Source organism: Cinclus cinclus, chromosome 1, assembly GCF_963662255.1.
Source record: "Cinclus cinclus chromosome 1, bCinCin1.1, whole genome shotgun sequence".
Taxonomy (NCBI): Eukaryota; Metazoa; Chordata; class Aves; order Passeriformes; family Cinclidae; genus Cinclus; species Cinclus cinclus.
Genome location: NC_085046.1, coordinates 59,334,117 through 59,358,218, shown reverse-complemented (window position 1 = coordinate 59,358,218; position 24,102 = coordinate 59,334,117). Strand labels below are relative to the sequence as shown.

Here is a 24,102-nt window from a genome sequence, read left to right as displayed (position 1 = left end):
GGTTAGGCCTGCTATACTAAAGTACAGGCTAATGGTTTGGAGAAAGAAGGCTTTGTTACTTGTGAATGAGCAAACTCAATACTGATTTAATTAAAAGCCTGAAAACTGATGCTGCTCTTAAGAGTCACTTTTCAGAGTGGAACTGCACTTTATACTGCTCTAGCGTCTTTATATTCCCTAATGATTTTATGACTTTTGATAGTTTTACAGTCTTTTATTTGAAATATTTATTTTTTCTATATCAAAGTTAGAGAAACTGACATAGAGATGTTAAGCAGATTGCCCATGCTTAAACTGGACTGTGGGAGAACTTAAAGTTAACAAGGTTTGGTGTTCGGTTTTGGTTGATAAAACTGAAAATTAATTGAAAATAATTTCTAGTTAGTTGTTTTCCAAATTATGTGTTTACTAAAGGAAAGTTACCATATTTGTCGCAATAGAAGTTATTGGGATCTAAATTTGGATTAATTACTTCCATAAAGATAGTGTGGTAGATGGATTTGTAAACTAAATTTTTTTTTATAAAGTGCTGCAGTAGATTAAAGTTGAGAGCTCTGTGACTACTTATCAGGCTTAACTTTCTGTTGGAGTCCTCCTTAGTCTTGAGAAATCCTAAACATGTAAAATGTGAATGCTGTCTTATGACTTGCATGTTGCTAGTGTAAGATTGAAGATAAGGGTTTTCATGCTAGTAACTCTTGAAGACTTAGAATTTCTTTCTAGAAATTAAAAAACTTGAATATTTATTGTAACAGCTTTTTTTTTAATAGTAAAGAGCTGTTCAGGGCAGGAAATCAAAGGAGGATGGGACATCTCTTAAGTGTTATTTATTTGCAGTTGGACAAGTATTGGCTATATTAACATCCATAGGCTAATTCTGATTCGTGAGGTATCCAGTGATATGCAGTTCACAATTTGTCATGTAACATGGCAAAACTCAGTCACCCTTTGTTGGATTTGCAGTGTGTAACTTTGCATTTTTTGAGTTGGTGAACCTGCTAAACATGAAGTTTGAATTGTTTCTATTTCTTAAAACCCTTCATGGCAAGCAATGAAACATGCAAATCAGTAAATGCACTGAAATTTTAAAGTGAGTAAGTCAATTAAGTCTTCCTGTCTCATGTCTGTTGTGTGATTCTTTTCCCTTGTTTACTTGATTATGTTATCGAATATATGACATTGTTCAGTGTATGAGAAGTTCTGCTGTCCTGGTCTTACTGAGATGTTTGCTGCAAAATCTGCTTTGCTGCATATGGAAGTCTGCAGATTCTTAATAGACAGTTTTCAGTCAGCATTCGAGTTTAAGTTGGAAGGAGGAATTTCTGTTTCAGAGCAGTTCACCTACCTATCCTTTTGTAGAGTAGAAAACTGCAGTGGGAAAAAATTTAAACCTAAGCATGCAGGTTTGGGAGGTCTTCTGTTTTTCTTACCTAAAGGATCATTATACTTTTGACACAGTTTCTTCTCTCATGCACTTAGGTATGACCAGTTAAGTGTTTATAAAGACTGCTATTCTGAAGCAGAATGACCTCAAGTTTATAAACAGGCTACTATCTATTTCATTAGCCTGTGCAAAGGCAACTGGATAATAAAATTGTAAAGCAATTTTAATACTTCTTTTCTCCCTTTCCATTCTTGAAGTTCTGAACCTTTCCTTGTTAAGTTTATCTGTTCAGTGTTACTGAAGTTTCCAAGAAAAAAAAAGATCAAGAAGAAAATAACTTACTATAATAGCCACAACTACTAGTGGCAGAAGTGACCTGCATCTCTCACTTTATCTTATAATGTTTAACATGTTGCAGGACTCTCACTTTGCAGCCTGCAAAGCAAAAGAAAAATTGAATGTCAGGAGAGATAAGTTTAATGAAGTAATTCCATCCAGGATTGAAGACTTAACACTTAAAGATATTTTGGCTGTATCTTTAAAGGCTATTAAGGAATGTAACAAAGTGGAAAGCATACATTTAAAACTGAAATTAAGAAAATGTCAATAACCAGTAAGTGCTGTACAAGAGGAAAAAGTATGAAAGCTAATATGTTTCTTTTGGAGACCTACAGTGATTTAAATTTTTTTTGTAAGAATTTCAGCTCTTCAAGAACAGGTTGTCTCTCTGCTTTGAAAAGCCAGTGCATTAAGAAACCACATTATATCTGAATCTAGAGGTACAGCATCAGGTATTTATTGCTTGTAACATTTCAGACCTACTGAGGACTTTATTCCTGACATTCAGACCATTTGGAACAGACAAGTTTTTAAAACTTCATATAAATTTTTGTCTGATTAGGGAATCAGTACAAACAACAGAAACAGAACTTGAAATTTTAATGTAAAAAAAAAAATAGAATATAGGCCAGAAGAGAGAAAAAATCAAGGGAACTGTTATTCCACATTTTTGCAACATTGAGCAGATTGGATAAGGAAGAATTTTACCCAGGAGTGGACAGGACACATAGGAGAGAAGCTAGAAAAGCTTTTTTGTGGAGTTTTACAATTGGTCGTTAAAGACAAACCTTGCTTCACTATGTAAGATGGAGTTTGAAAAAAACAACCTGCAGACAGCACTTGCCCTGAAAGATCAGCATCCTCACCTTCGACTCACTGGAACTTGAAGTTTTCCCCCACTGCCTGTCTGCTCTGTTCTCCTCCAACTCCTCGTTGTTATGTGTACTCTAATTATGCTGACAGTTCAGGCTAATAGATATCAGGAAGAACTTCCACGTGGTCTGTACTGCCATCAATCAAGAGTTTTGTATGTATGGGTTAGAGATGAGCGCTATTGCTAACTCCACAACCTGTACTTCAGACAGTGTTATAGGTACCATGGGTAAGGTGTAATAGCAACTTAGAACAACTTGAAAATGCTGTTTTGAGAAATGTCTGTTCTTTCAAGAGTGGCAGTTGGGAGATGGAGACACTTTTTAATAAAAGGAAGCATAGTTTATGCCCACATTTTGTTTACTTCATTTCTTATTTTTTTGTGCAAAGTACTTGTTAGCACATATGAGATATTTATTAGTTTTTCAAATCATTGCAGTTCATTTAAACTGGCTTTATCTCAGGAGTATAATGACTTACTACAGACACATTTCAGTGTTCCTGTTCTGTGTAATTTTATACATCGCTTTAGGCAAAAGCCTTGCGCCTTGGTGGACTATAAAGTCTGGATGCGCAGCCACTTCTGACAGCTTTGGACTTTTTATTGGTAATTACACAGATGGTGAAGTGTATTTTGCTACGGAGATGTTTTTTAGAGAAAAAATAGTTTGCAAAAATAATTTATGCCGTGAATAACATTCAGTGTCTTTTTTTTCTAAACGCATCTTCACTAAGATGTAGTGCATTATTTTAATGTTCTCTGAAATGGTGTCTTATGAGTCTCATTTTTGCTAGCCTAAAATAAAGCGTTATGTGTTGACTTTCACTTTTAGGTCACTTTTAAAATTACTGCCACATTTTACCATCTAGTATTTAATGTTGTAGTATATCCCATCGTTCACATTTATTGAATTGTCCTGTATGTATGTAAGGCCTTTTCCTTATGTGTGAGGATGTACAGGATGATCCAGCAAGACATGTTAGTGTCTAATAAAGAGAGCATTCTGTTCTGTTATACTAAGGCACCTAAAAAAAGGAAGCTTTTCAATTTGTTAAGTGAAATTCTTGGGACTTGCTAGATTAAATAAAAACAAAGGTGCAGTGTGGGTTCCTCTTGGTGTACCTGGCACCAAAAATCTCTGCTTTATGTCTGCCCTACATCATATTGCACTTGAATGTTGTACCTTCTCTTGGCCTCTCAGGCTTAGGGTCTTTCGGTGGTCTTTACTGCAGATGCAGTTACGACCTGACTGTTGAAAATCTGATTGTTTAAGCTGATAAAATTGCCAGGAGTTGCATTTGGTTAGTACCTCTGAATAGTTTTGCTCATACACGATTGTATAAGTGGTGTAGATCTGAGAATTGACATAGCTCGTACTAGAATTTTTGTGGCTGTTACTGCTATAATCAAGTGTGACCGATAAATTGATGAAAATTGTTAGCAGAAGAATGGAAAACAGTATAGGAAATTCTATCCTTTTGGTAAAGCCACAGACTTAGTAAGTAAAGTAACATTACAATATTTCTTCTGGTATATACTATTTACTTCTAGTCAAAACTTCAGAATTTTTAAGGCGAATTCACAGGCTTGTGCAGGTAAGTAGGTGAACTATGTTGATTTTGTGTCAGACTTGTTTTAGTGGTTGAACTTTAGTATTAGTTACTTTAAAAAAATAAAAGTTTTTGATACGTTGACACATTTAATCTGCATAGGTATCTCAAACTTCTTGTAGAGAGTTGCTGATGCTCTTGCTACAGCTCTTTATACCTTCTGCCATCTTCAGCTACTTCCTCTCCCTTCACAAATTTATCTATTGAAGATAGCCTTTGTCTTATATATGAGAGCAGATGACAGAAAGTGCTTCTGGCAACTGAAAAGTTTAACTAGTGTAAGAGGACACTGTCAGTGGCAAAATCTGCCTCTCAGAAGTAACTTTGAAGACAGGTCAAACAAAAATTGCAATTTTGCTGACATTGCACATTTTAGAAGGGCTATTTTAATGGAAAGTGTATTAAGTATTAGCTGTATATCACAGGAGTACATCTATTATTGACTGAATTAGACAAAGCAACTGCTACTTTTGCATGAAATTTTAAAGAGCAAGTACTCAAAATAATTACTCATAATGTGAATCTTACTGCCTTTTACTGAATGTAAATGTAAGGAATTTTGGTCTCTCTCTGTTGAGAGTTGTAATGAGAAGGTCTCATGGATTTGCATCCTACTCTAGTTTTTTTTGCTATATTTAGTGTAATAGAGATGTGACTGTGCACTGACAAATCTGTTACTCATAGTGTTTTTGACTAAACTTCAAACTTCCTGCTGCTCCTTCTGTGCTTTTGTGTGTCTTCTGTTCTAATTCATTCTACCTGTAATTTAGAACACTGCCACCTTACTATGTTTTGACTTGCCATCTTATACCTGCTGCTTGGAATCATGGTAGTGTTTCTGTTGAAGGAAGATCATACTTACAGGTAGTGTGTTTCAGTTCAGCAGGCTATTCAAATATGTTTGTGTGTTTATATCCTCAGGAGATTTTGGGTTTTGGGTGTTTTTAACTGAGGGAAGCAAATTTATTTTGGAGTTGTAGGCCCGTGATTAGAACTCCTGAATTCTAATGAGATCAGTACTAATAACATATTTTGGGCAATAGCTTAACCTCTCTGTCTCAGTTTTTCAGTCCTTCAAATAAGAATGTTAAAACTTAACAGTCTTATAAATACTAATGCCCTACAGAATGTATGGAAATTAAATTGGAAAATGTGCTCTCTATATTTTTGACTGAGTTCTTCACAGCAGTTACTGAATGGGCAGCTTTAGAGAATTAAAAACTTCTATTACAGCTTTTGATATTTTACTTTTCTAGAATTAGATCTTTAGGCATTTCTTTGCCAAAATTATCAGACAGTGCCAATTACATCAGGAACTTTAGTGGTCAAGCCAAGTTACTTGTTGGTAACTGGGCTGTGAATAACAACTTGTGTGCAAGACTGCTGCATTACTATAAACCTAACAATTCTTGTCAGACACAGAACTGCTGTCTGGTAGATGTGAAAGATTCCTCTTTCCAATTTTGCAACTCTATTACAGATACTGTAGATCAGACTTGAGCATCTCCCATATGTTTTTTTTTCCTCTAATACTTCTACAATAGCTAACTGGTTACAAAACTGGAATTTTTTTTAATCACTGGGTTGTTTATTCAAACAGATGAAATGTATTTATCAATGTGTTCAGCCGAGATGTGTTTTGGATAACTTGTAACATTTTTACTTAACAGTAACATCTATAAATAACACTTGCGTTCTGGGATTTATATTTTGTTATTCTTTATTAATGTTGATTACCTTTCTTTTTTTTTCTTTTAAGGTAAAGTGCAAGTTAAGAGTTCAGACATACAAGTTGGAGACCTCATCATAGTGGAAAAGGTTGATACTTTTAAAATATATTTTAGTGACTAAAGATTATTAACATGCTAATTATCTTCTGAAGAAAAGTGTATCAAGGTACTTATCTGTGAAGTCCTAACTAGCTAGTATTTTAGTTCAAGTCCTATTTGAGAATCTTCAAGGAAGTCTATTATAAAATTAACTATATTTTAACTGAATGTATATATTTATGTTCTATGAATAGGTATATGCTTAAATCAGTCTTTGAAGGAAATACAGAATTAAATTCCCTGACATGTGCTGTGCTGAATGGTTTAAGCTGTCTCCTTTCTTATACCTTCCTTCTGATGGTTGAATCAGTGTTTCTCTGTCTGAAACTTTCTAGGATAATCTTTATTTATGCGTGTATATATATATATATTTACATATTTGTATTATTTTAATATTGTATGTAGCTAACTATATATAATTATATAATAAAAAAGTTTATATGTTTTTAAATGGACAGAAAGCTTTTCAGTTTGTTTGCAGATGGTGAGTGAGAGCTGTGAATTCTTTTTTTTTGCTCTATATTAACATTTTAATAAAGATGGGCTTATTTCAGTTGCCTTTCTGGGCTACTAAGAAATTATTGTGACCTTAGAAGTCAGCTTAAATTTGTTGTCAGAGGTAGCTCTTTTTGCTTAAATTAGTTCTGGAAAGGTGACTCACTTGCTGGGTTCCTGGAACTACTTCCCATCACACTTTTTATTAGAGAGCTGATCCACTGAGAGACTGGAAGGAGGCACCTCAAATTAAAGCTTGTATCTACTTCTGCTTGGTTTGGAAAACTTCAGTTTCCTTCCTTACTATTTCTTCTCTAGTTCAAAGAAAAAAGCAATACACCCAAGTCTCATTTGGCATGCTGCTCTCAGCTTAAGTTTTTTTGGTTTGTTTTGTTTTTCATGTGGTTTGCAGCATTTCTTGCCTTTTTTTTTTCCTGGGTTTTTTTTTGGTCCACTCTGTGTACCTTAGAACTTTTTGGGCCTGTCTGAGCAGCAAGTACCAAGCTGCACAAGGTAGGCACTGGTATGTCTGACCTCTACCTCTGTTTTGCTTTATACCTTGTTACCTTAGAGTGCAAGTGGAATTGGCTTGCATCTGCTTGCTTCTGCTATTCCAGAACTTCTAGGAGACTGAGATATTTGCTTTGATTTTTATTAGGGAATCTTTTGGCCCTTCTTGAACTCTAAACCTGGAATTCGTATTTATAGAGTGTAGGGAAGACTCTGATGGCTACTTAGGTAATCTGCCTTCCCTTAAACTCACTGTGATCCACATGTCTGTTGGATTATACCAGAATCTGGAAAAGTGGAGTTACTTCGGTAATCATTGTGTCATGCACAAAGTTGGTCATTAGCATCTATTTGAACAGTATTTGCAGTAGCTTAGGGCTCATATGTTGTGAGTACCTGAAGTTTCTAATGAAAAAAAGTACTGCTTAAGGATTTGGAGAAAGTATGAGTAGTGTGCTTTTTGATGAAGATTTTATTCAGATATATCAGTAAGATGCATATAATGGTATGCATGTAGTCTTTCAGCTTCACGCTCCCTATTGTCCCAGCAGAGCTGCCTTTTTTCCTTTTGACCTAGCTGGGTGTGCTTTCAGACTAATGAAATTAAATGTTTTCTGGTTTTGTTGAGGAGTGTATTTTGTTGGAGCAAGCAGTTTTCAATTTCAGAGTATGACTTTTAAGCCAAAGAACCAGTCAGGAGTGAAATGTTCAATTGCTCACTCTAATGACAGAGAAACAAGTTAACATTGTATTTGACTGGTAGATGCATCAACAGCATTTCTGCAGTGAAATTAATGACTCACTTGAGCTGAAGATCCATATGTTAACTAGTGACTGCATCACAAATACTAACAACTTAAGTGAAAGTCTTTTCTACATTTAAAGTTTGAATATCCTGTGACTGTCCTTTTTTAATAGTCTGATTAATTCTAAAATATTTCTTAAGTGACTTTAATATGCTTAAAATAGTTTCAAGTAGTACATCTATCGTTTCAACTGCAAATTTCATATTGCACTATTACTAGGTGGGATGAAGCCTGAACAAATTAAAATATTGCCCAATTTTAAATGCTGAAAGACATTAATATCTGTTAGCTGAAAAATGGTCCCCTGCCTTGAACAGTCATGCTACTTCTGGGTGTTGTCCTTGGCTTGTGTTAAGATACATTTTTAGTTTCCAGTGGAAGCACAGATGTCCATTAGTGTTCCTAAACAAGACAATTGAAGGGATGAGTTGTTGAGTTCAGATATTGTTATTTAGACACTGTACATTATTGACTGTTTGGAATACATTTTGGAGATGTGAGGAAGGCATAACACTTAATAACATATTTAGTTAATAATAATTGCACATTTATGGGCCAGCATTTAACAATAACAACACATAATAGCGATTTAAAGCATGAGAACAGTAACACATTTTCTTAAAACCTTGAGAGCTTTTCTTGGACCTGCAAAGGTATACAATTCTTTTCTTAACCTTGGGTGTAAAGTGAAATTAATCCAGTATATACAAGGATTGCAGTTAATGCTAACATGCAGGATTTCACAGTGTTCAGATCCAAGCAGACAACTGGAAGTGCCTCTTCTATTTCTAACTCAGAATTGAGTGGAAGTGTTTTAGTTAATGATAAAAGTACATGGTTCATTGCATGAATGAATAAGAAAGGATGATAAATGCAGAATTCCAAGGGTCTGTAGCTATGTACAATTGAGGGGAGTTGGAAGACTGACTAGGGAAAAGTTTATGTAAATAACAATTTCATGACAATAACATGAGTAAAGTGTAAAAGAAATTTGAAAGCTGTGAGAAGAGTATTTTTTAAGTGAATATTGTAGCCTGCATTGCAGGAAAGTATAGATGTCTATATGGTTTTCTTGTTTACCAGTCTGGCTGGTATTCCTGGATGGCATAGAGTTATTCATGGGAACCCTGGAGCTGGGGAAGCACTTGCCTTGTATTGTCCATTGGCTGGCTGTAGTTAGATCTCTAGGGCTGAATCTGGAAGTCTGCAAACACGGAGATAAATGGAAGCCCTCCTTTTCTGGAGTTCTAATTCTGCCCAGATTTAAGAAAAACAATGTGTTCAAGTAATTTTCATGACTTATATATTCAAATTTCAGTATATGTTAATAAGCATTTCTGGTATCATCTCCACAGTAATTGAGATTATGTAGTTTTTTTCATGGGTTTCTGAATGCTTGAAGTTGTGTGTGTTGTCATTTTAACTTGTTCTGCTTTGATAAATATGACATGAGAGGGCTAACGTGATTGATATACTGCTGCTGTTTGGCTGTGACAATGTACAACAGAATTTAATTTTCTCCATAATGAGATGTTAAAGATTTTTGTAGCATACTTGCCATCTGTTTCTGTGTAGTCACTCTTTTATAGTGACTAGGTATGTATCTGCAGGGCTATTTTTGCTGTCAGCAGTAATAGCGATGATGTTTTTGGTACCTAGTACTCCTGCAGTGTCTTTCTGCCCACTTCCAAATGATGAAAATCCTGATAATAAAACAAGATATCAGTTTTAAATACTTCAAAGACAAGTCAGTCTGTAACCTTCTCTACATGGCAGGATACATTCAGATACATTTATACAGAGAAGGTTTCATTATTTTACAGGAAAGGAAAATGAGCGAGGCAGAACACAAAAGAAGGCAAAATCAATATGTATTTTTTGTATTAAGATGAAAAAATATTCACATGACTAATTTGGTCACAGCCTATAACTTTCTTACTGGGGGGTAGAGGAGGACGAGTTGCTGATCACCATCTGGTGATCAGCGACAGGACACGAGGAAATGGAATCACAAGGGTATGCGGTGACAGTACAAGGAGTTATGGCTTTAAATTAAAAAAGGGTAGGTGTAGATTAGATAGTAGCCAGAAAATCTTCACTGTAAGGGTGGTGAGACACTTTAACAGGTTGCCCAGAGAAGCTGTGGATTCCCTGTCCCTAGAAGTGTTAAAGGTCAGGTGGATGGGGCTTTGTACAACTTTGGTCTAGTGAAAGCTGTTCCTGCCCATGGAAGAGGGTTGGAACAAGATGACATTTAAGATCCTTTCCAACCCAAACCATTCTATGATTCTATGAACGAAGCTGTGTTAGAGGAAGTTCTAGGAAAAGGCTTGTCACTGAGAGGCTGGACCATCATTGGAACAGGATTCCCAGACAAATGGTTATGGCACCAAACCTGTCTGAGTTCACAGACTATCTGGACATTGCTCGTTGTCAAATGGTTTATTCATAGATAGTCCTTAAAACAGCAAGGAGTTGGATTCTGTGATCCTTATGGGTCCCTTCCAACTTCAGATATGCTATGTTTCTGCCCAGTTTTGTCAGGCATAAAGTGTGTCTTGGATACTCTGAGCCGGGCGAATGTATCATTTACTCCAAGTGAAATGTGGCCTCTGTGGAAGTTGGTACCTCCTTTGTATAACCAGAACTTCTGTTTAATTCAGTATTAGATCATTTAACTGTTATTTTTGCAAAATATTTGGATGTTGGTGAAGTGTTTTAGCTTGTTTACAAGTAACTAGAAGTTTGTAGGCATGAAGTCAGTAACCTGAAACTTGTGTAATGGATTTTTGTCAGAGCTGGCAGGGGAGCTGCAAAAATGTATAGCTAATCTATATTAAACCTGGATATCTGTTTAATCATTATTGTCATTTAAGGACAGGATTATTTAATTTTGAAGTTGCCTTTTCCTTTTTCTCTTTTTTCCTTCTAAAAGGTGCAAAATAATATAGTTTAAGGTTAATATTTTTTTCTGCATTTTTTTCCAAATTTGAATGAGAGATATTCCAAGTTAAATCTGGGCTCATGGTGGATAATAAATTTCACTACATCCTTAATTATTGGCTCTTATGAGGCAAGATTAAAAAAAATGTTGTACTAGTTACAGATGAACAGCCTCTTCAAGGGGAATACTGTTGGCATACAAGCAAGTGAATTTTATCTGTAAAAGCATAAAGAGTTAAAATGGGAAATGCAGCAAATCAGGAAATATTAATGGATAAAAAATGAATCATTTGAAGTTATGCAGAAGGGTTTTTGCTACCTATGTAGAATTTACAGGTAAACTAAAACATGCATTATTTTTTAGTGTTTCCCAACTTCCTCATTTTTCAAGCTTCATTTTGCTTGTGATAGTAATGCTCTCTGTCACCTTTTATGGCCCCTTCTTTACTGAACTTCCCATAAAGAATGCAGTTGCAATTGCTTCCAGTCCCATTTATAAGCTGGTGTTGCTGAGAGTATGTTACAAGAAGTGGTGAGAAGTACCCAGAGATTCAGAGACTTTACATCATCTTATTTTGGAAGCTAAGCCAATATAACACATAGTCTGGCAGTTGACTCTGGCAGACTTCTTCAGATCACACTATTCCAAATGGCACTGTTGTGGTCGCATGCTGATCTTGGGAAGCTTTCTTTGGATTTATGGAAAACCTTTTTTTTTTCCTTTTCAGTCCTGTGTCTTGCAGATTTGGATATATTGGTTATTTTTGCTTTCTCCATTGTTTCATTCCTAAACCCTGTGTTGGCCATGTGTAACTGGTGCTGGTAGATGCCTTGGGAACAAGTGGAGAGAGAGCTGAGGATTTGGGCAGTCATGTAGCAGATGCCATGTGTGTGGGAGACTGGTATTGTTCATTTTGTTTAAACTGCAAAAGCTTAGATTGGCCTTCCTGTGATCAACAAATAATTAAAAACTTGATACCTACAGTTCTGTGCTGGAAAAGGAAGTGGCAGAACAGGTACATCTGACTGTGCATATGACTCTATGCCTTAGATAGCGAGAAGGAAATGCTGTTCATTTTACATATGTGGAATAGGAAAATGCTGTTCCCTAATTTGTTATTTCCCCTGTGTGTGTTTGTGTGTGTTGGAAGAGAGAATGCTTGGTATACATAATATTTGTGACTTCAGTGCCAAGACAGATATTTTAAATTTACCTTTTTTTTTTCTGTTACGTGTGCTAACTGAATGTCAGAGTTTTGCTCAGTGAAGCTGTGTTCTAAGATATTTCTTAGATATATTTCTTATCTATTCTAAGGCACTTCTTATTTATGCATTTATATACTTGAAGTACTCTTTTCAGTCAAGAGAACGTTAATGTGTTCTTCAGGTATTCATGATTCACTTATAAAGAACATCTAAAAGGATTAGATGTTGTTTGCTTATGGTATAATTTTTCTAAAATATTGATTTCTGAATTGCAAATGCTGAATGTAAAGTACTGTGAGAAATCCTATTTTAATTGAGTTTCAATCCAGTTGTGACCTTTTGGTGATAGATCTTACTGGACTTTTGATTGGAATCCACTTTTTTTCCTACTTACAAAAAATATACCTTTTTTTTTTCTTCTTCTCTCAGAATCAACGAATCCCATCTGACATGGTGTTCCTTAGAACCTCAGAAAAAACTGGTATGTTTTGACAATTCGTATTAGTTACATGATAAGTTGGTGATTTTGGTAAAATTTTAAATTATACATTGTGGCCAATCTGAAATGGTTAAATAGACTGATGGAGCTCCACCTTCATCAGATTAGTGGGAGAGAGTCCATACGTGACAAACACATTGTCTTTGGGCTGTAAAACAGGAATAATCTTACTGTGAACATGAGACTGTTTCCCCACGTGGATGTTTTTTATGAGCTGTTTTAACAAAAATGTTTAAATATTAAAAATGCTAAAAAATATTTAGCAAATATATTTATAAGACTGTGCTTGATTGGTATGATTTGACATTATTTTAAATTATTCACAACTGGTCATCATCTTGAAACATACATTTAAATGTCATGTGAATGTGTTTCAGTTATTAAATTGAAAATAACTCAAATCTGAACCTACTAATATGTATTTAAAATAACTATTTTTGGAAACATTTATTTCAATGATCTGAACTTCTGAAATAACTTTTTTGGGTATTTTTATTCAAATAATACTGCCATTTTTGGTCAGTCAAAAAAAAGCCAAAATACTAGCGCGAGAGAAAAAGTGCTGCTTTTTAGCTCTATTTCTCTTCACATGGTGATAGGGGAGTACTCTTAATCTCTGAGAAACAAATATCTCCTTTATAGGAGCCCTATAAATTATAGCTGTTTTGTAAAGTTTGGAAATTACTACTGTATGCCCCTGTGTATAACTCAAATGAGTTTTCCTCCTTTATATTACCATTTCTCTTCAGATCCTGAAGAACTGTCTGGTATTTGTCAGACAGCACTAAATTTCACAAAGCTAATAGCTGTGATATTGGTAAGCCCTGTATTAGTGGCACATAGTATTTCACTGTGGCACTAGAGTTCTATCATATATTTCAGATAAAAGCCTAAATTTGTAGAGATCATTTGAAAGAGAAGACAAAAATATTTCTGATAGCCTACGGAACTCTGGTAGAGCTATATAATTGCTAAAAGAAGAAATTACTGTAATGTTAATGCTGATTACATGCAGTGATTATCTATAACTGGCCTGGAGTGACAAAGTCTCCTAGTGGTCTTATATAAGCTCCATTTTTGTTAACCAGCCTCTGGTTCAGGATACATGGGCTTTCTTTTTATTCTAAGAACCATAATCTATTAAAAAATCTAATTTTCTATTAACAAGCAACAGGTTAACTAGTTTTATTGGTGTTACACTTCTTTAAAAACAAAACTACACAAAACTAATTTCCTAAACTTCAAGCATATGGCAGTAATTATTTTTTGACTAAAGAGTGAACGCTTACATCTGTAATTGTTTCTTCCTGATGTTGCAGTTTTGACTGATTTATGCTTTAATTTATAGTTGAAACTTTTAAGTACTTTGTGTAATAGTTTTTGCATGGTTTTATGTTCTATATGTAATTTTATCTTCTGTGTAATAAAGCAGTTTAACTATAGCTTCTTACTATAAATCTCTAAAGAGTGAAGTGGAGAGTTTGAACTAATCTCAAAATCCAAACCTCACTGTAAGCTTCTTTTGGGGTAAAGTACAATTTTCTAGCTTCAATATTTACATTACATATTAATGTAGTCTGCAGCACTGCAATATCCTATGTCATCACTCAAAAAAAAGAAGCAAATTGAGTTGTAAATGGGCAGCTTACAAAGTTCATCCAGAAACTCACCCGAATGCAATTTTACAGTTTTCTAGCATACTTTTAACTCCGCAGAAGCTGCATCCTGGCGTACCAAGCTTATTTTGATAAAACTAATTTCTTATTAGATGTGTTTTCCCCTTTCTTTATCAAGTGCATTTTCTTTTAGGTAGAATGATGTCTTCAAAGATCTGATGTAATAACTTGATGTCAATTTTGTGCCTGTATCTAATTTCTAAGATGCCTATGTTTATTAATCAGACTTTTACAAAAGTTATAGTCTAAAGGCTCATATTGGCAGGACTTCCTTTTGTATTCATGTGACAGTCTGTAACATTCATATTCCTCTTTCATGGATGGAGGCAGCTAGATAGTTGTTTGTATTTTGAGTTAGGATCGCTTCCCAGGGGAATGGAGCAGGTGGAAATCACTCCTCAAATGTGAGTTCTTTGCTACTGTCCAGCTTCCTATATAACAGAGGTTTCCAAAAGATTCTCATTGATTCCATAATAAATAAAAATAATTTTAAAAAATTAAGCATGAAAAGCTTATATTTTGGAGTTCTATGTGTTTGAAAAGGTAGGAGGGGATTATTTGCAGCTAAGTCTTGATTTTATTCATTATATATGGCAGAAGTGACAAGCAATTTGGGTGATTTGTCCCATTTATCAGCCTTCCACCAAATGAAAGAAAATGGTCATACTGAGCTGGCTGCAAAAGATGGTTTAAAGGTTATTTTCATTTTCTCTATAAGCAGGCAGCATGCCAGAAACAACTGACTACCTTAGTATAAATCTGCTAAGCAAAAGTAGGCAAGATCTCTGTTACACCAACACAAAGCTCCCTTGCTGAAATTAAACTAGATCTTAAGTGGCCCATAACAAAACTTTCAGGATAATTTTTAATTTGTTTTGTATGTTCTCTGCATTTCATTTGTCTATATGTCATCTCCATCACAAATCAAAGGGCTAGACAGGGCATTCCAGTTTTCATCATATAACTATATAATTGTCCACAGAAACTGCCAACTGAGCATGTGTTAATAACTTCATTATGGGAGTATCAAGATACTGTGTGTGTAAAGCACAAGAACATTTTCAAAGATAAACTCTTTTCTTCTCTGAGCTACATTCCTTGCACTCCACATTGGCTGTGCCTTGGTGCAGTGACTGGCTTCTGATCCAGGTCAGGCATTCCTATGCTTACACGTGCTCTGACATAAGCTGGGTCTGGTCCTTCCTGCAAATCTGGTGCATGTGTTTGTACGACTTGGTGTTTCTGGAATATTTGTACTCTTTTTACTTTCAAATGTGAAATTCTGAGAGGAATCCAGACTTAATGGGGTCACTACAAAGTGTTAAAAAAGAATGAATGAAACTTACTTTTTTTTCAGGCAAGCTTTTTATTTACATGCCTCTAATAACTTCAGATTCTTATTATTCATGGTGAAAAGCTGGCAAATTCAATGGCTAGTTCTGAGCTAAGCAAACACTGATTTTAGCTATCATTTTTTGCTAGGTCCTAGAACAGATGACTATTGGAGCTGGCAGGTTGGCTTTTCTTTTGTTCACATGGCTCTTTCATCCTCTCTTGTTTCACAGAAACTCAGGGAACTTCCTAATTTTGAGATCATTGCTCTGTCATACATGGTTGAAATTGGCCACAAGTCAAAAGTTACTGGGAGAAAGATGGCATGGCAGAATGGCATTGTACATGGAATTAGTGCTGAAGGGGCTAATTGCCTATGTTCTGCAGCTGGAAGGGGTATAAAGCCTGGGTCTTGTGATATGCTCCATAGACACCAGGACTGCAAAGAATTGTTTCTCTTCTGTTCTACTGCTAACTACTTAGGCTTATGACAGACTAATTGCAGTGCTGGTAGGATACTGACTTTCCTTAGTAGATCTTTACAGGGGTAAGAATTGCTTAATCTTCTTTGCTGTTCCTGAGGTCCTCTTTGGCACAGAGAACACTTTATGATGGTATGAAGAGCAGAGCTGGATTTTCTCTTCACCAGCATTTTCTGGTGAAATGGAACTTCCAAAGGGTGAAATGGTCTTCCTGGTCAGCTTCAGCTTTCCTGACCTAGCACGTCTTCTGCATGGAGTTAAACTTTTTGGTAGACACTTGATTCCGTGTAGCGTAGTAGCCACTACTTCTGGAAAAGTAGTATTTTTTTTCAAGAGAAAGAGTACTGCATTAAAATATTTCTCTTTTAACAAACTTGTAAAAGTTCATAAAAAACTGTCTATGTAGAAGTCCAGTAAAATAAAGTCACAAATTTATATTAATATCTCAGCTACTGTAGATTTCTCAACAGCTATTAAATTGACAAAAGAGGTTTTTGTTTAGGTTTGGTTATTTTAGTTGTAGAGGAGATACTCTGGAGAGAGCAACTCCCAGTGGCTGATGAGTTCCACTGCTGTCAAGCATACTCTCATGCAAAGGTTTTTATCATGAACCAATTTGGGTGCTGTTTGTCCTTAAATCCAGTCCATAATAATTTACTGGTGTGGACATTGCAAAACACTGTCCACCACTACAGCTGTGAAATGCAAGCAGTAAGGAACTGGAAAATAATTTAAAAATTCTCGCAATCCTTCATGGAGAATCTTTAATTCTTTGTAAGGTAATGCAGGTTGCACAGTTGCTGCATTTTCTTCAGGCCACTGTTACATTGTTCTGGTGCTTGCTCATCAGCCCATTTCTCCAGCCTGTCAAGGTCCCCCTGGACATTTCCCATTGCATAGATCAGTGTTTTGAATTCCACTTATGAAACTATTTTAAAATGGTATACTTACTCAGGCATAAAATACTAGTTACAAGCTTGTTTATGCTTTTCAGAATCACAGCAAAAAGAGTAATCTCCCTTGCATTAAAATTTGTAGTTAGAGTTTTCAGGATTCTTTACTGGTAATTACTTTAACAACAATGGTATAAGTAAAATGTGGGAATAAAACAGGAAAATAATTTTTGAGGCTTTGGAGCAATTCATTTCTGTAGCAATATAACTCTCAGATGTAATTTTTATTTTAAATGCTAACCATTTAACTGACATAAACTCTGCAATGCGAATATAGGCTAAAATAATCATTCATACAAGTTGATTTTCTGTTGGAAGGTGCTGTGAGTTAGCCAGTAAAGGCATACTCCAGGGTCTACCATCTCAAACAAAGTCTGCTCATTAAAGCAATTTTTATGAAAACAATGAGTTTGTAAGCATTTCTGTGCAAAAAGAGAGCATCGTGCCACTAAATATGTTTTACTTGTTTAAAATATCTAGTTTTGTAGGTCTTGAAAAGCAAATATTAGTAGAACATTTATGTCAAAAAATGAAACTCCAAGCTCACTGCAAGGAAGAATATAATAAAGGTGATGCTAGTACTGTCTCTTTATTCTGGACAGTTAAGAGTAAGTGTTCTACAAATAAATTAATTGTCTGGGCCCCAGCCTGTTTTGGAACTTCAGATATTTGAAAATCAAATCAGAGGAGAAAATGTCAGTTTGGAATTCTGTTGTGCAGCTGATGTCACTTTTTATTTCTTCATAAAACAAGCTACTGCAGAATAATAAGGCTGAATGAGTTGCATTTGTCACACATTCTGGAATTTTCTATTATGTTTAGAAAACAAGTGTTGTAAAACCTACCTGTCTGGAAACTAAAATGCTTTGAAAATCTATTGCTATGGAGAATGATAAATGACTAGAGCTAAGTTTTGCACATACGGCCAGATAAAAGTTTATCTTCAGGGCATGAGTAGCTGCCAACAATCTGTCCAAACTACTTTAATCTGTTTCTCTACTTCAGTTCCTATTCTGTTTTTAGCTTTTGATTTAACTCAGGCTTGAAATGTTTTGGTATCTGCTTTAAGCCGCTGACTACTGGTGATTTGACGTGGTCAGCTACTTGTTTAAGATGTAGTCAGATAGTATGAATGTTATGTAGTGGAAGAAGGTGGTCTCAGTAGGCATTAGGCTCCCAATAATATACTACTCTCTTTATTAGATTAATAGATTAATAATATTATTAGAAGACATGATAATATATACAATTCCCTAGTTATTTTATTTTCTGTGCATACTTGTCAGACTACTGCAGTCCAAGTGTTTCATTAGATTTGCAGCAAAATAAGCATTAACAAAGAAACTTTTTTCTGTATATTAAAAAAAAAAATACTAATAAGAGTTGAGAAAATTGATGTGTAAGGAGACTGTGTATTGTGTTAGGCATCAATTAGCCCGTTCCTATTTGCCAGTGATAATGCATTTTCCCAGAAATTTGAGGGGATTTGATGGCTTGGCTTGGGTAGCAATCTGAATGTCCCAAAATCCCAAGCAATTCTTCCTGTTTGGAGAACAGTGTAGAGAAATTGAAGGTGAGAATCATCAAAGCTGATCCTAGAGGCAGGGCAAGTCAGGCAAAAAAAAAATGTTTAAGAACTGGTAGACTTGTTGGTATTTTGTCAAAGGCTTTGAAAATAAAAAAAAACAAAATTACTCTTGCTAAAGTAGAGTTCAATAATTCCTTGTGTAGAAGTTTCTAATACATCATCTGTAAAGTATCTGTAAAGTCCAGTGTTAAATCTTCATAGCTGAGTCTGTTGTTTCTTCCCAGCTACCAGTAAACAGTAAAGGAAAATTTGCTTTTCCCTGCTAAAATTTCACTAAAAATTTATCCTCTTGTTTTTCACATGCCTATTGTAACCTGATGGCTTTGTTGACTCCTTTGACTTGTACTTTTATGTGTTTAAGCTTTCTGAGATACCAAGGCTTTTTATTACTGCTCCCCCTAATTTAATAATGGAATGTCCTTCACGTTGATTATTATTGCTGTTGCTAAAATCTTGGAGGCAAAACATGTTCTCAGTGAATACTGGTATATTGGGCCATTTGCTCTTCTAAACCTCCCCTGTGAGCTCTGCTTTCATCAGAAGATGAAATGCTCCTTATGTCTTCTATAAGCACTCTTCTTTGAGATGTATGTGTATTTTTTGTGTTACTGGTCTTTAGAAATACATAAGTGCATAAGAGAGGTTGATGGGGACAGTGAGTTCTGCTGTGCTGCCAAAACTTTCAAATGATGAGCTGTTTAGTTAGTATTCGTATTTTATCTGAAAAGTGAGAATTTGTTCAGTGTTCTAAGCATTGTCTATGGCAGACTTTTTGATTTAGTCATTACTCTGAAGATGTAAACTGGGCACACCAACTTTTTTCTGTGTCAATGGGTTTCTGCAAAAAGAGATTGCTAGTATGCATTAGAAGAATAATGGAGCAAAGTGGTGCATCAAATAGTATTAAATGGAAAACTTTAATGGTTTTGAGTATCCTTCTGTATATCTCAAAATAATATAAATCAGTAAGCTAAAATTTGAGAATGTGGATACAAATGTAGACTTTTTTTTTAACTTGGAACCTTGTTTGCAGTATCTGAAAATTCCATAATGTTTTAATAGAGATAAAAATTCTTAAAGCGTACTGAATCAATACTGCAGTTCAAAAAAGATGCAGTGTGATCAAGCTTGGATTAAAAAATGTCCGAGTTCTTGTCAATAAGGAACTGTGATGAGTTTAGGGGTATCATATTGACTGTGTATTAATACATGGTATCCTATAAGACCATCTGCTGATTGTTTAGAATGTAAATGAAACTGTTCATGGATCCAGTGACTGATGGCTTAAATTCCAATTAATCAATTGCTTCATCAGTTTCTTAATTCAGATCAAATATCTCAAGTACACACAGCTCTTCCCCAGTCTTAAGAGAAATTAATGCTTTTGAACTAATTTAATCAGTCTTCTATAAATGTGCATACTCTGAAATGGTGATGTAGCTTAAATGTTTAAGATGTTTCAAATGTCTTGTGGTTTTGTTCCTCCTTAGAATCCATCATAATTGAAAGCTTCTCATTAGAGTAGTAAATGAAACTCTGTACTCCAATATGTCGTCTTGGTGCTGCTATTCACCTTGTCATCAGTTTAAAATTTTCATGTACATAGTCACTTAAGTAATACAAATGATTTAAAAATTAAGTTGTCTGTAAATGATCTGGTATAAATTGTGCAAAGTCAAAGTGTGTTTTTCTGGCTACATTGTAATAACCCATCTATTTCAATGTTTTTCACATAAAGCAGGAAGGCTGGTAATATTACCAAAAAATATAAAGCTGTTTATGACACTGCAGTTCCACGTGCCTTGTTTCCCACTGACCCATCAATTAATTCATCAACACTTGACACAAGCTCTTCACTCTGACACTTATACCAGTTGATCTTAATTTGATTGCTGTTAAAACCTTCCTTTCCTGACAACTGTTGTCAATTATACAAAATAAAATCAAGTATTCATAAGTAGGCTGTAATAGGATATAGGCAGACAGATTTAATAATTCAGTTTTGCTGAGGCTTGAAAGGCATTACTTGTACTGTTGTTCTCATTTGTAAAAAATTCATTGGATACAGCTCTGGAGAAAGAAGGCAGACATAATTTTATTTATTTAGACTTGACAGAGAAGAACCCAGACATGTAGTGATGGTTTAGCATTATCTCTGTTTAAGAATAACTGTTAGGAATTCTTATCAGTTACATATTATAGAAAGTAAAAGTATTTTATTTTTAGGGAGGGGTTTTTGGTTTTTTGTTTGTTTGTTTTTTCTACTAATTTAAGTACACACAGTTGTTTTTTGACAATATCTGTAATGGAGTATGGAATTCAACCCTGCATTTATGCAGAAAAAACAATACCTTTTCGAGACTCGGGTGCCTGGTTTTATTATGCTTGTAAAATATGCATATTCCTGTACATCTGCTATATACAACTAAATTATAGTTGCTTCCCTCTGATGCATTTTCCTTACAGTATAAAATTAAAATATGTGCTATAGCATATTTTAATTAGTCCTGTAAGTTTACTTTAGTGCTTATAGGCAAGTCAACTTTTTTCAGCTTGCAAATTGGCAAATAATATGCAACCAGAAGTCTGTTAACTTTAATGTTTTTTGAGAGAACATTAAATATCATTTTCAGAACGTCTGTGTTGATTAACTTCTTATACACTATTCTTTACTGTGTACACTGATGTTTGTAACAAATACCATGTGTGGGTTGACTGGTAAGGCTCTGTGGATTTGAATATATTTGTGAATTCTAAAAATAGAAATGTTAGAAAAATAATTTCCCATGTAAAATGCTGATTAAATAGGTGCAGTCAAAGACTAGATCTGCTCAAAGTTATTGCTCAAAGCAAGAGCAGAAAAAGTGAAGGATAGAAGTGTGGAACTCCTTTTATAATGTGTCATTTACTTTGTTGCTTTTTAATGCTAATCAGAATAAATTATTTCTTAGCAAGATTTTTTTTTCCTGAATTGAGGATCCTCTTGTGTCTCATCTCATTACTTATAACTGCTTTCTCAAACCCTTTTCCAGGCCAGGAGTTGGGAAATGAAAATTAAGTTTGGATACAGGAAGAGTTGGATGGTTTAGTTTGTTAAGTCAGGAAAACGATCTTAATTTTTCACGTTGCTATTCATCAAGAAACCTGGCCAGTCCTGGAAAGCAAGTATTAGCATATTTTAGCTTTAAGTATTAGCATATTGTCCAACCTTCTCTTTGTAAAAGCAAAGCCAGTAGAGTTAATGGTCAAGAAGGAAGTAGGGAGGAAGCTCTGTTTTTTCATCATGCCACTCTACCTTAAACTTTTAGCTTGCCATTTTCAGAGTCTGATTTGCATGGAATTACCATGAATCGATGCATGCATTTTGAGGTATTTGGATTCAATTGTGCAGTCTGAGATTATTCAAGAGTGGTACTGCCTAACAAAGAGCATTAGGTTATACTTTTATAACTGGTAGGATATTCTGTGTCTGTCTAGTTGTTTAAGGGCACTGTTAGGCTGCTAAGGAAAGTATACAACAGAACAGTATTTGCCTGAAGCATCTCTGAAAGAAAAATGTCTGTGATATGTGTGTATGTAAAAATGTGTATGTGATAGGAATGTATGTAATCCAACACAGGAAATGCTACAAATAACACACAGTTTTGTTTCTGCAAACTAAATCAACTTCTCTAGGGCTGCTAAGATTCCCTTTACACACATATTTCAAATAATAAATCTCATTGTAATTAAGATTAACACTTTTTTTTTTTTATTACAGCTTTCCATTAAAATCATGTGATGCAATTTTACTTAGAATGAGTTATTTTCTTTTTTGGAAGTAATTTGTCTTAGTCTGTCAATACTGCTATTTTGGGTTTCTTGTGTGAAGTACACTTGCTATAAAAACTACCTACTTGTTAAACAGGCTGAATATTAAGCTAATTGTTTTACAGAGAAATTATCCATCTTTCTGCTTAACAGAACCAACAACATTTCCAAATCAAAATTTTTTGTTCAGGGTCCTTTTCTTCAGGATTCCTAGAGGCAGGTAGGTGACTGATACATGTACACCATTCCCAGAAGCATTTGACATGAACACATCCTTCAGATCTGTTCTGACTGCAGCCTTAAATTCAGCACACGCTAAGTAGAATTGTTCCTGCTTATTCTGGATTAATGATACCTTTGTTTGACAAATCTAGGTCAGGCATATCATGGCCCTACGTTAGTGCCATCATAGATTAGCTTTTTCATCTCTATTTCAAAACACCATAAAAGCTACTGAGGTAAACAATATTTTTCTTCAGTATTCTATTAGCACACAAAATAGCTTTAAAAATGTATTTTAATCCATAATATCTCAAAAAACATAAGTCTGTTAATAATTCTCAATGTATAATTATCAATGCATCCTTAAAATGTGAAGTTTCATAGTTATTTCAAGCTCTTAAAATTGTTTTCATCCTTTGTATTGAGGTGCGTTTTTTCCATGGAAAAGCAACCTTAGATTAAATTCTGCACAGAACTCAAATAATTGAGCTCTTGTTAAATCACCAAAACTGAATTGTAGTCCCAGGAATTTTCTAAGCATTCAAGTTTCAAAGTTTCTACTGAAATGGTTTAAAAAATCAGTTTAGTTGCTTTTTGGGCAGCACCTTATATGCACTTGCTCTGCATTGATTCCTGCCTGTTTTCAACTGATTAGGCTACATGAGTATTATGTACTTGTAATGTAAATTAGTTTAAATGTGCTCATGAAGTTTGCACTTTTGATAAATGTAATTTTTCTTTCTTTCCAGTGTAATTTTCTTGAATCAACCTTAAATTCTAATTCAGATAATTCCAAAATTTTCACTTGGTAGAAATAAGTCAGATGTTCACAATGTACAACTTTGTCTATTAATTTTAACTGTATAGATAAGGGAAATGAGTATCTGAGTGCTTCACTGTATAAAGTAACAGTTTTAATTTCATGCATTCTCATTTATTTGTAGCCTTATGAAAATTTTTCATGTTCAGTGAAGTGTGTAATTAAATTTTTCATTTTTAAATTTTTCTTTTTGTAAACAGCTACTTTTGATTGGTAAATACTTAAAATACTTAATCGCATTTCCTTAAATGCCTCCCTTTTAAAAGTAACATAAACTTTAAAAAATATTGCATTCTTTGTGTGCTATAAAATAATTGTTAGGTTCAACAGTTATTTCTGTATTCAGAAGGAGTAGTAACTCCTGGCATGTACAGAAGATTTGGGGATTTTTTTTTTTTTCTGGAAAGTCATATTCAGGTTAGAAATGTAATAGACTTTTAACATTGTCCTAAGGCATTCTATGAAGTATGTAACACAATTTTTACGACTTCTTTATGTGAGCTTTTTGGTTTTAATTTTGTGATTGGAGGAGGAAGGTGCAATGCTTCCAAGCGTTTTAAAATGGAAAAATGAAAATGCTCATATTTTCAGAAGACATTGATTTTTAGAAGTTTTATGTACTGCCGACTCAAATACCTCTCAAAGGTAGAGTACATGTGATTTCCAGACAATACACAGTGGGGAATATTTAGTTTTAAAAACGGTTTTTAGTAGGGGTGAACAG

The 24,102-nt window shown here is 34.6% G+C and overlaps 1 protein-coding gene across 4 annotated transcripts in view; it reads left to right on the top strand.

Annotated features, from left to right (window-relative positions):
• The window catches only part of ATP9B (ATPase phospholipid transporting 9B (putative)), a 151,601-nt gene that overhangs the window by 34,427 nt on the left and 93,072 nt on the right, over positions 1-24,102 (top strand). For all 4 annotated transcript variants that reach the window (XM_062514181.1, XM_062513456.1, XM_062512636.1 and 1 more), the window contains exons 6-7: positions 5,967-6,025; positions 12,426-12,477. In XM_062514181.1, coding sequence (XP_062370165.1) covers positions 5,967-6,025; positions 12,426-12,477 — 111 coding nt within the window. The remainder of the gene's footprint in view (positions 1-5,966; positions 6,026-12,425; positions 12,478-24,102) is intronic.